This window comes from Ruditapes philippinarum, unplaced genomic scaffold (genome assembly GCF_026571515.1).
Source record: "Ruditapes philippinarum isolate M1 unplaced genomic scaffold, ASM2657151v2 ctg2444_1_1_1_1, whole genome shotgun sequence".
NCBI lineage: Eukaryota > Metazoa > Mollusca > Bivalvia > Venerida > Veneridae > Ruditapes > Ruditapes philippinarum.
In genome coordinates this window covers 319,407-334,354 of record NW_026860393.1, presented here as the reverse complement: position 1 = coordinate 334,354, position 14,948 = coordinate 319,407, and the positions used below count along the sequence as shown (strand labels likewise).

At 31.8% G+C, this 14,948-nt stretch overlaps 1 protein-coding gene across 1 annotated transcript; it reads right to left on the bottom strand.

Annotated features, from left to right (window-relative positions):
• Positions 1-29: 29 nt before the first annotated feature.
• LOC132759909 (sacsin-like) lies at positions 30-14,745 on the bottom strand. The gene is made up of 3 exons (XM_060751781.1): positions 12,724-14,745; positions 12,379-12,486; positions 30-4,965 (listed from the first exon to the last, which is right to left on the bottom strand). Exons 1-3 carry the CDS (start codon positions 14,743-14,745, stop codon positions 4,804-4,806), a joined length of 2,292 nt encoding a protein of 763 aa, XP_060607764.1. The 3' UTR covers positions 30-4,803.
• Positions 14,746-14,948: the final 203 nt, after the last annotated feature.

Below are 14,948 nucleotides of genomic sequence, written 5' to 3'. Positions count from 1 at the left end.
AATTGATGAACATACAAAACAAAGAAAGCTCAAGTAGAAATCATTTATTTTGTTTGTTTTCTTTGTAGTTAATTTGGAAATCAATACAATAGGCAACCTTTTGCTATAGTCAAACAAAAGTACATCCCTTCTTTTACAATATTTTTTTTCATTCAATAAAAATGCTAAACAATAAATCTTATGGTATTTTGTAATTTAGTTTCAAAACTTTATATAATGCACACCTTTTGCAATTTCTAAAAAAAAGTTCATCCCTATGATTTCAATATTTATAACTACAAAAATAATAAAATAGTAAACAAAAAATATCTTTTTATTTTTGCTAATAGTAATTCGGTTGTTAAAGTTAAAATAAGGCACACCTTTTGTTATTTTGATACAAAAGTACATCCCTACGGTTTGAATATAGCAAAAGTAGAAAGAAATTAAAACAATTGAAAAACAAAATTTAATTATATTTCCTTATTTTTTGAAGTCAGTTTTAATATATATAAATAAAATTGCGTAACAGTAAATTATAAAAAGTCAATCGTATGTTATTTTGTAAATAAGTTTCAAACATTTATATGAAGCACATCTTTTGCTACTACAAAAGTTCATCCCTAAGGTTAAAATATTTAAACTTCAAAAATTAATTAATTGGTAAACAGAAAAGAAACGGTATTTTTTTCTTAAAATAATTCAGTTCTTTAAGTTTATGTAAGGCACACCTTTTGCTATTTCGATACAAAAGTACATCCCTACGGTTTAAATATAACAATATTAATAGAAATTAAAACAATGAAAAAACAAAATTTAACGATATGTTTATATTTCTCTAATATATTGAAGTCAGTTTCAAACTTTATATAAGGCACACCTTTTGCTTCAACTAAACAAAAGTACATCCCTATACCAAAACATATTCAATTTAACATAATTCATATTAATGTCACAGCTTCATATATAAAAAGCTTTGTTTTAAAGATTTGTTATCATGAAACAAATCTATATCTCTACAAAACTTACAATTTCAACAGAAAAATAAGTTGGCCGACAATAATAAATCTACATATATCTCAACAAGTCTTCAAGCATCTTCAGACTGATATTACAAATAACATATTTAATTCAGGGCACGCCTTTTGTTTTTTATCGAACAAAAGTTTATCCCTTAATTTCTGTACAACATTTATCTAAAATCAATGAGAAATCAATTTATACAACTTCAGTAACATAACATTGTTAAACACATGATGCAACAAGGCTCATCTTTTATACCTGTTGATTAAAAGTGCATCCTTGTAATTGATGAATTAGTAGTTTATATCATATGAATTAACAGAAAATGAATTATATACTAATAGATAGGATTAGCCTCTCAGTATAAAAAATGTTCAAAAAGCATCGATTTAAGCATAGCTTTAACCTAATGACATTATATAAATCATATATAAATCTATATACAGAGTTCAAGTCAACGTGATGCATGATTACAGAAGGTGTGCTTTTTACAAACATAGGTGTGTAAAAGAAAAAAATATCAAAATGAACAGTACCAACGAATTACAGACAAATCTAAAAACATTTAAAGTAAGGTTTTGGAATATGTTGAACTAACTTATATGTGCATAAAACGTGATAAAATGTATTTACATGCATGTCAATATTGATAAGAATAATTTGTTAACAATACTTAACAACAATATTTATCTACAGTAGTCATGTTGCATTAACAAATCTGTCTATCACACAATAGAAATATATGGTTACCTTCTCTTATACATAAATATTTAGCATACTTACTCAAACCCACTGCTATACTGAAGTCAATATAAAGTCGTATTGAAGTTATAAATAGTAAGAAAACTTGTCATATTGGCACATTGTCTATTGGGATTGACGGCTTTGTATTCAGTCAGAAAGAGAATAGCTGCATAAACATCATTTAAGTAATGAATAAGGTTCAACTCCTATTTACATTTTTATCTGTTTTTTTTTCTATTTTTAAAAAACATTTACGTTACCAGTTTTATTTTAAATACATTTGATATAATTAAATGACACAATGTGGTTTCTACCATTTGAGTATATATTTACAGTAAATATATATGTACAGTCACATGGAAGAACGCTGTGCCTGTATCCACGTGCTACTTGAAAATTATTATATATAGGATGATGTATTATGTACAAATCAAAAATAAAAGTTCTGTGCGTTCTGTTTATAACTATCTTCAAAATTTAACTTACACAATATTATCATATCATTATGAAGAAAACAACTGCAAAGCGGTGTATTACTATATAAATATTTGTTTAAACAAACAGATTGAAAATCAATTTCAAATCATATCAATATATGATGAAATTTATAGAATCGACTCTTGATGCAATCCTACATACACATTAATGATCACTATGTGTAAATAACATAAAAGATGATATGAAGGAGTCTCAATAATGAAATAAATCCTATGACATAATAATAAAATACCATGACATACAAAACAGCTACACCAAATAAATAATTGCAAAGCAAAACGCTCACATCTCTTACATATACGTATGATATGTACAATTGTACAATCAGTCATAAAAATATTACAAATAGGTACTGTCCTTCATAACAAATAAAGATACAATTCAATGCAAAACTGGTAAAATCAAACATTGTAGAACTATTTACATGATATATGGCATGTGAACATCGCTTAATATATAGTATTTAAAATAGTCAATAGAAAACTATTCTAAAGAAACAGCAAATCTTTCACTAACAAAATGTTTCCACAATTAAACAAACATAAAGATGTTCTATTTAGTAGTGTTCAACCTTGGCAAATTGTACACATAAAACAGGACTGTTTAAAAAACAACTAAAGTATGCGATTAATTGTGTCGGCTATCACTGACTCATTAGAGTTATCTGTAATATTCCGTGTGAGTTATCATTTATTTTCCGTGTAGGTTTTCTATGGTTACCAGTATGAGTTATCGGTAATAGATTTAACTTTACAAACTATGCAATTTTGATATTGGTTTAAAATTGTATAACTTATGCTAAAGTAGTTTGATTTGTTTTAAATAAATCATAGTGAATACATTTCATGCATTCAATGAATGTTAAACACAGACAATATAAATATGTCAAATTTATCAAGTGCCATCATGCGATTAAAAATCTATACATAAACATATGTGTAAAAAAAGATACTGCAAATAAATAGTAACCATTGTTTTTAAAACGGATGCTTTTTTAGATACTGCAAATAAATAGTAACCATTGTATTTAAAACAGATGCTTTTTTGTGTGTTTTAACTACTAAACTTTACAGTAAATAAATTATGATGAATTTCTTTCATAAATAAGACAATAATGAGCCTGAGAAGCGCATCATATGAATTGTTAATGATAGCAATATAACTAAAGTCACACACTAGAACAACATTATAACACTGGTCATATTGAAGCTATTTACACATTCAGTTGCAGAAAACGAAAAGGTTTTCTAAAGTATAAATAGTAAAATCCTATTACATTTAGAACAAAAACAAAAAATCCATTATTTGCAAAGTAAAACGCACACATCGTTTACAAATACGTGTGATATGCACAATCAATCAAAATAGTATATATAGTACAGTGTTTCTTTATTATAGCAAACATGGTGAAGTTACTAGTTGCTAATTCTCTTACAAATATTTATAAATATTATAATAGATGTACTCGTACTCATTTTATTTTAACTTTAAATATGCTCTTTACAATTACGAGTAAACCATGTATGTAAAATGAAGCCAAACTATAAATGAAATAAATATAAATATAATTCACCTTGAAAGCTAAATTATCATATTCTCCCCAATATATACAAGTAACCTAATAATCTATTAAAGATTTTCAAAAACATGTCTGAATGTAAAAACATATTATGTAATAAAAGCTTAGCTTTATATATGTAAAGTTGCAAAATTATAAATATTCATGGGGCACTTATTTCCGTCGTTTCCGTGGCTCACGGATTAAGATACAACGAAATGGCTTTATTTCATCTCATGTACAATAAATTTATTCAAATAAGTGATTTCATAGAATTCTTTTATGGTGTTCAGAGTATTGGAAATGAATCGTTTTCCAAACTCGTAAAGGACTCACATTTGCATCAAATTGTAACAAACTCAGATGGATTTATAAAAATGACTTATATATGTATTATATATAGGGGTAGTCTATATGTCAAAATGTAAGTAAGTATTCCGTTCTTGAATCAACACATTCAAAAATAGAATATACAAAAGTAACAAAATGTTTTCAAAACATAGTAAAAACATTATTGCAAAGTCATCAATAAAGCTATTTATACATTGCAGCAACAGTAAATATATACATAGAATTTGATGTACATTTATTGAATTATATAAGCATATATTTTATAACAAAAACTAAGTTGTGTTAAGCAAATATTGTTATGAAGTTAAGGACATAAAAATGTATCATTAAACTCTACGTACATGTTGTATTACATGTTTACATCAAACGTTTACAACCCATCAATATAACTCAATCTGAATATGAAAGAAGTGAGTGTAAATGAAAAAACAATTCATATGAACATTAAGGGAGTAACTTTCTTTTTTTTTTTTTTTTTTTTTTTTTAATGTTGATACATATCACATTGTAAAAAGCTTGTAATTGACATATCACTGGTGCCAATTAATATTGATCAAAGTCATTACTCTTAATCAGTTCAATCATATGCAAAACTAACATCGTATTAGTAATCCTCATATCTACTAAATACGATATATCAATGCTACAATTTAAATGTACTCCTCCACCATTTCCAGTATTTTCCGTGCTACTTCAATAGAAAACTCGGCATCGTCCATGCTGTAAATGTCTGAAGGTATTCTGGGACGCGAGAGCGCGTCCGGATATCTCAACCGGCCATGTGCTCCGAGTCGTGTCTCTAATAATGAAGCCTGTTTATAAAGGAAATATAAGAAATAATTATGTTAATGCCGTTGATTTAACCGCATATTACAATGCTACATACGTACTGTATCTTAATGATGTAAAATGTATAATACAGATGATTGAAAAAAACTGTCCATGCTTCGGTTTGTTTATACCAAGAGATATGTTACTGTGCACAGTAACGACTGTGCACGTTTTAAATTCGGGAATTGATAACCGTTATATTGTAGAGACAATTATTGACCATTGTCAAAGCCAGTACAGTGATATATGGAGCAGAAAAACGTGCGAAAGAGAAACTTCAGTAACTGTAAACAAGAGTGCTTATTTGTAACAAATAGTGAACTCTGTGTTTACATTGAATTCCAATAATTCGTGATGACTTAATGCTCAAATTTTCAATTTCTAATCTCTTTATGGACATGGATTTTTGCACTAAAAATGAATAAGATTAACAAGAGTACTCTACATTCTTATCTGCTTTATACATAAATAGCCAAATTATATGTGACAATGGTTATATATGTCTCTTATAAGTCTTAATTGATTGGTCGTTCATGGATTTTAAATGTTAAGAATTGTATGTACTGTATTTGTAAACGTAAGAAAGAGACTAAAAAACGAATAAACTAAAGTATGGATATGAATATTTTACATGTGTGTCAGATTTTATATAAAAGTCCCTATATGTATGTAGAAGTTTCACGGTTTAAAAAAATTGTGCAAGGAATACTAAGATCCCTTCCATTGTATGTAAACCAACTGTATCATCTTCCGGATATGGTGACGTCATTCCGTTATTTTGATACAGCACAATAAAAGTGTATACAATAATTGATGTTTACTGTAGTTTACTGGATTTTGTCTACAGAAATGATGAATTGTCTTTATAAATCAGCTTAAAAGCAATTTGACTTCTCTACTTTGGGGATAAAATTCCTCGTAAATAAAATAAAATCACATGTAAATAATCACAAAGTGCTATTGAAATCGGACTCAGCTGCGGGGTCAAATTATTTTACACATTTTATGTCATTTACAGGTACTGCAGGTATTATTAATTAAGGTAAATTAGGCCACTGAAAAGAACTAGTTAAATAAAAACCTTTCGAACATTGCCAATAAAATGTCAAAACCATGCTAGATTGTTTTTATGTTGACCCTTTCAATATCTGTAATGATCATGTATTATTTGAGTGATTACATATGAGCATTCTGTATGAACTTCTGCGGTAGCTCTGATTTGATTTTGCCAAATCTGTATCAAATTCTGTGATGTTATTTTATGAATAGTGTTACAGTTCCAATTTTTTTCTTAGGTCTAAGTAGGAGATAGTAAGTCATAATCAGGATTTTCTGTATCATCATTAGACTTTTGTTTATTTAAAAAACGTGTCACCTTGCGGCGAAATAAACAAACTGAAATTGTGAGTTCGTTCTCACAACACACATGTTTCTGAGCACATGCATGGCACATTACTTTTCCTTCCCAAATGTTATATTTTTTGTAAGTTAAATATTCATGAAAGGAAAAGAGACAAAATAATGCATGTTGGAGACACGTAAACTTGAATACACATCCTTTTTGTTTTTTTGTTTTGTATTGTTTTCTTTTAGGCAAATAATATTAGCAGCGTTGTTCAAAACAAATATTCTTATCACATTCAAAGCTATAAACACTGATTACTCGTATGCTAATAGTAAAAGTGAAATAATTTTACACGTTTTTCTTTCATCACGTCCTGTTTAATCAATGAGTTAACTAAATCACGACACAATATCCAAGAGATCATACAGTTGGTTTCCATACAGTGCCTTCGTACGTGTAGAAAATACAGTTCGGGCAAAATCTTTACATTCAATCTCCTCTAGTGACATTGTACTTACATATAAAGACCAGAATTATGCAGACCATACTTAGTCTCGTAATCAGATATGAGGTAAATGTAATCGTGTTAAAGTAATGCACCTATCAATATTTTGCCCGCCCGGGGGGGGGGCGGCGGGCTGACCCAGGGGAATTTGACATCTTAAAATGTTTGAAGTCTAAATCCCCACCCTAGAGACAACCAATTTTGTCTAAATCCCCACCCTTGAGCCTGCTTGGTGCATCAAATGCCCCGGGGGTAGGGGAGAGGGTAAATATGTAAGAGATCAATCAATAAATAAAACTGTTATCAGAAAAACAATGAAAAATATAAGTACAAAGGCTTATCATTAGGAAAATAATGAATCCAGATTAATGGGCATCTGAAGTAAGGTAGGTATAATCACTCCCAATGAGTATATATGTATCAATTTTAGTTTAATAACTTTGATAGTATCCAAATAATTAGACTTAGAAGAAACTTATAAAATGGGTATTTTCAAGTAATAAAGGGCATATGATTCTGAAAATAATGCATCCAGGTTACAGGCTTAGTATGGTAGTGGTAGTCCCACTAAATACCGTACCTAGTTTCAACTGAATATCTTTCATAGAATAGAATGTATGACTTAAAAAACTTAAACCAATGCGGGGACGGACACACAATCGATCGTATAAGCTCTTTAATATTTTACGTTATAGTTTAGCTACAAAATAAACCTACTACTCCACATGACCCGGTTTCTGTGGAGATGGTAAGCATGCTGAACAAGCTTAATTATAATTGAACCATATCTGTGGCCTCTTTGAGTGTTAAAACACTAAAAGTTGAGGACACCAGATTTGCAAAGACAGACATTCACCGATCATGATCACAATAGCTTCGTGCTCACAGCTCAGATGAGCTAAACACTTACAACACTTTACCTTCTTATTTTATTTTAACATTTAACACAAAAAGTCATTAAAAAGGACATTCTTCCTCCTCCTGCGGCCAAACCTGGACTCTTCCACATTTCTACCTGAAATAGAGGGCATTTTAATAATCTTTAAGGTTTCAAATTTATTAAGTTTCATTTAAATTGGACAAAAATGTTCTAAGATTTGACCTAGTGACTTAATTTTTGACCCCTCATGACCTAATTTTGAACATGTTCTAGATTTCATAGAGATGAGCCTTTACAATAAGTTTCATGAAGAATGGGCCAAAAATGTGGCCTCTAATGTGTTTGCATTCTTTTCTAAGACTTGACCTAGTGACATAGTTTTTGACCCCACATGACCCAGCCTTGAACTTTGCCGAGATTTCAGCCAAATAGTATGACCAAGTTTCATGGATAAACGGCAATTATAGCTCACCATGAAAACAAAGCTACAAAAAGAACTCACATAATTTTCTTAAGCTGGGTTGCATGGTATACTCACAATCTGGTGCAATCTCCTCAAGAGCCTGGATAGGAGCAGGAGCCTGGATGGGAGCTTGAGTCGGGATATATAGGAGCTTGAACTTTGATAGGAGCTTGAGCCTGGATAAGAACTTGAGCCTGGATTGTTTAAAAATGAATGGTTTAGTAGCACATCTTAACAAAGATTTCCAACATATATTTTTGATAGATAAAACAATAGGTTGTTTTTCATTCTATTGGAACAAAAATGGTACTGAATTTTGTTTTTTCGTTTTTGTTGAAAACACATTATTTTTTAAAAATTCCGCTAGTACTAAGTCTATCAAACTTATCTTGCAATTATGGTGGGGAATCACGTACGTGATATGGTAGTTCTGGCTTCCAAAACTTTATAAGCCGCTCTTTAACATTTTTGTTTTTTATCTGATGCGGCATTAAACACGTCATGTCATAGTATATAAACGGGTACGCTGAAGACCTTAAGCTAGTGATATGGAGACAACATGACATGGTATTGCAGCAATTAATAATCTTTCAGATTCAGGTGTCCATGTGAGAATTTTTTGTTTGGCAGAAAATATTTTGGAGTATGCGTAACTGACAGGACTTGCAGTAGCCCCCAGTGACATTATAAACAATATTGTGCTTTTTCAGGAGAATCCACCAATTCAAAATTTAAAGGAACATAATGCTTTTGTGAGTAAAATTTCAATTACTGAATAAACATATCATACTCATCCTCTTATTGAAGAAAATGGCTCATTTCCGCATTACTATTCTTCAGAAATTATTTTTTCATCCAAACATACCTCCAATTATTACATTTGCACTACATAAGCGCAATATATATTAGCGTATTTCGAAGATTTTCTTTCATGTCTTCAAGAAATCAAATGCAAATTTTTACATCAGAATTCTACTTGATGTCATTGGAGTGGGTAGTTTTTGATTTCAAATAAAGTTTACAAATGCATAATGGGACTTTAAGATACCATGTTACGTCAAAGGTCACCATATCAATGATTCCCCTCCTTATCAATGATAAAATACACATATTTAGACCACAGACGTGCAATACCCCTTATGTTTTGTATGGCTTTCAAAAAAAGATTTTTTTGGCCTCAGACTCATTTAATGTTGAGGCAATCATTTATGAAATTCAACTCATAATGTCATTGTGCCTGAATACCTTTTCAAAGACAGTGTCTCGGACGCCTTTGCCTTGCCCCTTTTTCTATTGGCAGCAACACTCGTCAAATGGTCCAACCAAATGTTCACCTGTTTAAATATAAATCAACATTTTAATACATTCATATTTATCAGATTAGAACATAGCCTTAACAATAGTTTCTGCAGATTCAATTTACTTTTTATTAGAGCAAGTCACGACCGTAAAGCAATTCAAGACCAATGAACTATGAAGATGAAACAGATAGCCAAGATTCAAAGCCTCGTTATGACAAGCAGTTAAAACAGTAAATGATAAAAAAACAATGATGGTAATACATCTGAAAAAAAGATATTATTTTATCTAGATCTGTTTTGACATATTTAAAATGCATTTTCTTACTTTATTAAAAATCATATTTTAACAAGGCTCACGGGAACTACTGACTTGGAGTCCCGTGACTTCAGCCTTTGGATTGGGACTCCCGTGCACGGATGTGCAGGGTGATCTGGATCTGCACTGGTCGCATAGGTGTTAAAATAATTAAAAAATGAATAATTAATAACATAATTCTGTGTGTATGTATTCAACATCCGTTTTGTGTCACTTGATCAGTTCATTCATACTGCAGTTAAAGGGATTATCTCAATCGATACAATATTTTCTTATGTAATCGTTTATATTCTACAGGCAAAGTGAACGTTCTTTTGTGGATTTAGTATTATTAATACGAGATATGTGTCAGTTTCAAGTGATGTCCAACGCCTTACAGACTCGCAAAATAAATGGATCTATTCGCGAAAACAGATGACAAACATGAATACCGCAGGCTCCACAAAGTGTCTGGGTATAGGTGAAAATAAATGAAGAATGCAATCCCTGTATACCTTTGCATATAAATCCAAATTCTGGGGCAACTTTCTCGCCTTATCCCACTATTTTCTCTACCGTAGAAAAATTTGGAAAGTCTGCAACTTCAAAAACACGAATAAAAATATCGCCGTGGTCTTTAGACGTTTCGCGGTTACTCCATTTTTATTTTGTGGCGTCGAAATTCCCGAGTCCCGGGATGTAAAAACCGGCCAAAGTCTATTACCCGGGACCCGGATTCCATAAGTTTGTCAAATTCCCGCCTGTCAGGAATGGTCTTCTGTCTTAAGCCCCGTGTATGCAAGCCGCCCCCCCCCCCCCCGGTAGGGCAACATATTGACAGGTGCATAATTGATTGTAATCAATTACAATTGGTGTGAGTAATCAATAGACATTGCTGACATGCTCGTAATGGTTTATCGCAATGCATTGGACATTAGTTAATAATATCCAGATAAAACGATACATAAACCAAACCTTTAATAGCTGCTATGAAATAACGTCACCATCTCAAAGTAGGGCCATTTTTGAACCCAGTAATATAATGTGCAAAAATCTTGGTAGAGGAACACTATACAATATTTCATGCCATATATCTTAGCTCTAGCCCTTAAAGTTTGAAAATATTCTACAGTAAAAACCCTCAATTAAAACCACCATTGGAACTGGACCAAAGTGGTCTTAATTGCGGGAGGTCTTAATTGTTGATATTCTTATCATTGCTTACATACATTATGACCATGGTGTATTTTTGTCATTTTGTTTGAGCAATAAAACAATATGTTTATTAACATACATAATACAATATAAGTTATAATATTTATTTATAACATTTTTATGAAGAAATTTAATATTAAATTCTCGTTGGTCTGGTGTCAATATTGATTATTTTATAATATACATCACCTATCATATGAGAAATTAATTCTTCACAAAATATAAAAGTGCTGAAAGCATCATTGAACCACAGTAACTCTAAAATTTATTTCCACACCTTATTTTATACAATAACAATTGATTAACAGTTATTGACACCTTGTAAAATCAAGTGTCATGCCTAAGAGCATTCAAGCAGATAATAACAACAAATCTGTAATCTTGGTAGGTGTTGACTTTTTAAATTTTTCCTATATACATGTTAAGAAAACACATAAAGCTCGGGCGGGGTCATTATTACTCAGGGCTATAATTTAAACGATCTTGGTAAAGGGTCACAAGATAATGGCTTGTGAAAACTATCTATATTCTAGGCCTTGTGGTTTTCTGGTAACTGTAAACGAAAACATTCTAAAGATACTGAAAGGACAATCTATTAATCCGCAAAATTTATCTTTGCCCTACAGATTGATAGGTGTTATTTGTAGAATATTAAGACACTAGATAAATGTATTCTCTTGTATCTGATCGGACAAAATTTGTGTGGTATGTATCAAATTAATATTGGCCAATATTCACCTAGAATATGATGGCAGAGTTAAAACATGTTTCATTTAACAATTGATCGGGCAAGAATTTGCAGTCAAGTTAACAGTGATATCCTTTTACCTACTGTTCTAAAAATTATTTTTGTCATCAAAAAGTCATGATTACCCATCTTACTTAATCTGGGAACTGTGTGCCAAACCGTGCTTTGTACGTTAATTGGAATTACCGTTAGAAGTCAGACAAGGTCTGGACAACGGAGCAACAATTATGTGAAATTCGGCATACGTTTAACCTCTCGGGAAATACTTAATTAAGTAACAAAATGATATGTATTTAAAACAATTTTAATGGACCTTTCCGGTTTTTCGTAGAGGAACATTTAGCCACACCTTTTCCATTCATTGCTAGGTCAACTGCTCACAAACAGTATCACAAACATAACCATGTGTTCTTTTGTGCAAACCAGGTCAACCAGTGACTATATCTTATCTCAGTGTAGCAATTGGATAACAAATTAGCCCTGTCAACACTGGAAAGGTCCATCATCAGATAACTATCAGATAACGGTTGATGTTCTTGGAACATACAACAATTTGTAAACTTACAAAAGGAATATGAAGAGGTAATGAAGCTTACTAAGGACTAGTTCAGTACAAAGCATTAATGATACAAAGAAATTTACCTGTTCCATCATATTAGATGTTATTGCTAATCTCGGAAGGAAAACCCCTTCAGGAACATTATTGGCATCTCTAGAATAATGCGCAGCTTTCAGAGCTTTCTCACAAACCTTAATTTAGAAGTTGAAACGTAGATACAACATTATTTTACAAACAACGTACGTTTTACTGGATTATACAGTATCAAATTAAAACTTCAATATAACAAACTGCTTTCATTTCCATTTCATTTGTTTAAGAAGGAAAATCTCTTTTCTTACTGTATTATGCGGAATATCATTATTCAGTTATTCTTTAATATCATTACTAGACTTACATATTTTGTTAGTTACATAACAGGTACTCACCTGATGACAAATATAACAAACCCAGTTATAAGAACTTGCGCCTGATGCAACAGGGAACATTTCTAAAGCGGCTTGAAAGTCATGTTTAGCCTGCCGTAACCACCGCTGTGCTTCTCCGTGGTCCTGTCGTTCTACAGTTGCTGAATTTGAATGGGTAAAATCCCCCGTCCTTTCCGACCTACTGTATGCTTCGAAATTATCATAATATGCTCTTGCATAGGTTCGAGCTCTCTTGAAAACGTTTTCATAAAATGCAGACGACGACTGTGAGAACTGTGATTTTCCTCGTCGCATTTCATCGTCTACATCATCCCCAAGTGGCTCGCCATTTTCAAGACGGCTTAGAATAACTTGGATATATTGAAATACTTTTGTACAATACTCTTCGTTGCCGCGATTTTTATCTGGATGCCATTCAAGGAGTATTCTTCTAACAATACGCTTTCGATCTTTTTCTGGCAGCTTCCATGCTTTTATCAACTTGTTTCTTATCTTTCTGCATTGCTCGTCGATTGGTATTTGTTGTTTTTGTTTCTTTCCTGTGTAAACTTCTATTTCATTCCCTGTGTCCCTGCGAACAAATCTATAAAGACGATAGATAGGAACTTTCTCAGTTTGAATATCGGACTTTCCCGTTTCTACAATATATATTCGCTCAAAGTTATCAGCTTCATGACCTTCATCGACATCTTTGACTTCCTCTCTTAATATTTTAACATAAATATACACTGGATTTTGTAAACCGTCGTCATCGTCTTCTAGTTCCATTGCAACGTGCTCAAACTCAAAATCTTGAAACGGAATGATTCCTTGCTCCAAGAAGGGGATGAATTGTTCCTCCACGTATGTCCCTGGTTTCGGAAAGTAATCTGGTAAAGTTGCTTGAGGACTTCCATATTGCTGTATGTGAAGGTCATCAAGAATACTATGTAATTTATATGGATATTCAAAGGATTGAATCAGCAATGTTAAATGAATAATTGAGTCTACATTTAGACAAGTTGTACATATTTTAAGCAAACTTATTATTCCATGTAAAATCTTTGGTATATCAACATTTTCTGATTTACTTTTATCGTTGAAAAAGAAAGTACACGGTCCAGATTGATTTCCGTTTTCTTTTTGAATATGGTGTTCTATTAACCTCTCAGATCCCTCAACAATTTTCCCTTTGTATTTCAAAACCGTTTTCAAAGCAGGATATTCAACAACAGTGACATTGCGTAAATTAGCAGCAATTTCAACTTCTGTTTTTTCGGGATCAAACTGATTTTGGGACGGTTTTCTTGCACTCTGGTGTTTTATTAATCGACACAATGCTGTTACCAATTCATTTGAATGCAAAAAACGCTCGAGTTTACGTGCTTTCTTGCTGTTTGTGATTCTTTGATGCAAAGAGTCTTCCATGCAAACTTCTTCTGTAACAACATCTGCCAATAGTACTGGTCTTAAATGATTGGGCCATTTAGTGCAAGCCTCTTCTAGTGACGGGCTTTGTATGTCTAAAAACGATAATTCGACACATAAGTCTAAATTAATTTTTCCCTTCAAGCGATGTTCGTACGTTTTCTTATTGGAAATAATTACTTGTTTTGAATCTTTAAGATACAGCTGTTGTGTAGGAATAAAAACGGATGATACCTCTTCTACGCTTGTATCTTCATCAAGTGGTAACTGTATCAGTCCCTTGAATGCACTCTTAACAATTGCCCTTTCCGGAACACTCATTTCGTTCTCTTTACATTGATGTTTTATTTTCTGAAGAATTGAAGCGTAGTGACAAAACATTACGGAACGCTTACAACCTATTTGCTGAAAAAGCTCATAAAATTGCCCATAGAACGAAGGTGACTTATATAAGAACGGTTTAATCTCTAATGAAGACGACAGTTCAATCACAATTTCGTTAACGCAAACAATGTCTTTTTCTTCTGGGAGATGTACGAATGGTTTTCCTTGCAGTGTAGAAACAAGGTGATCGTTTAATTCCTGGCTACTAAACCAGTCATAAATGCATGTCATTTTCTGTTTAACAAAACGGTCAGAAATATTGCCGTTCTTTAGCTTACTTTTAAAGCTTGGGATAATGTTTTGACAGTGCAAAAGAACCTTTTCTACAGGAGGTTTTTCTAGCACACCAAGCTGTTTTCTTATCTTACAATCAAGAGCATTGAAAAGATCCTTCGGACATAAATTGGAACTTGACCAACAAAGATCGGAATTGT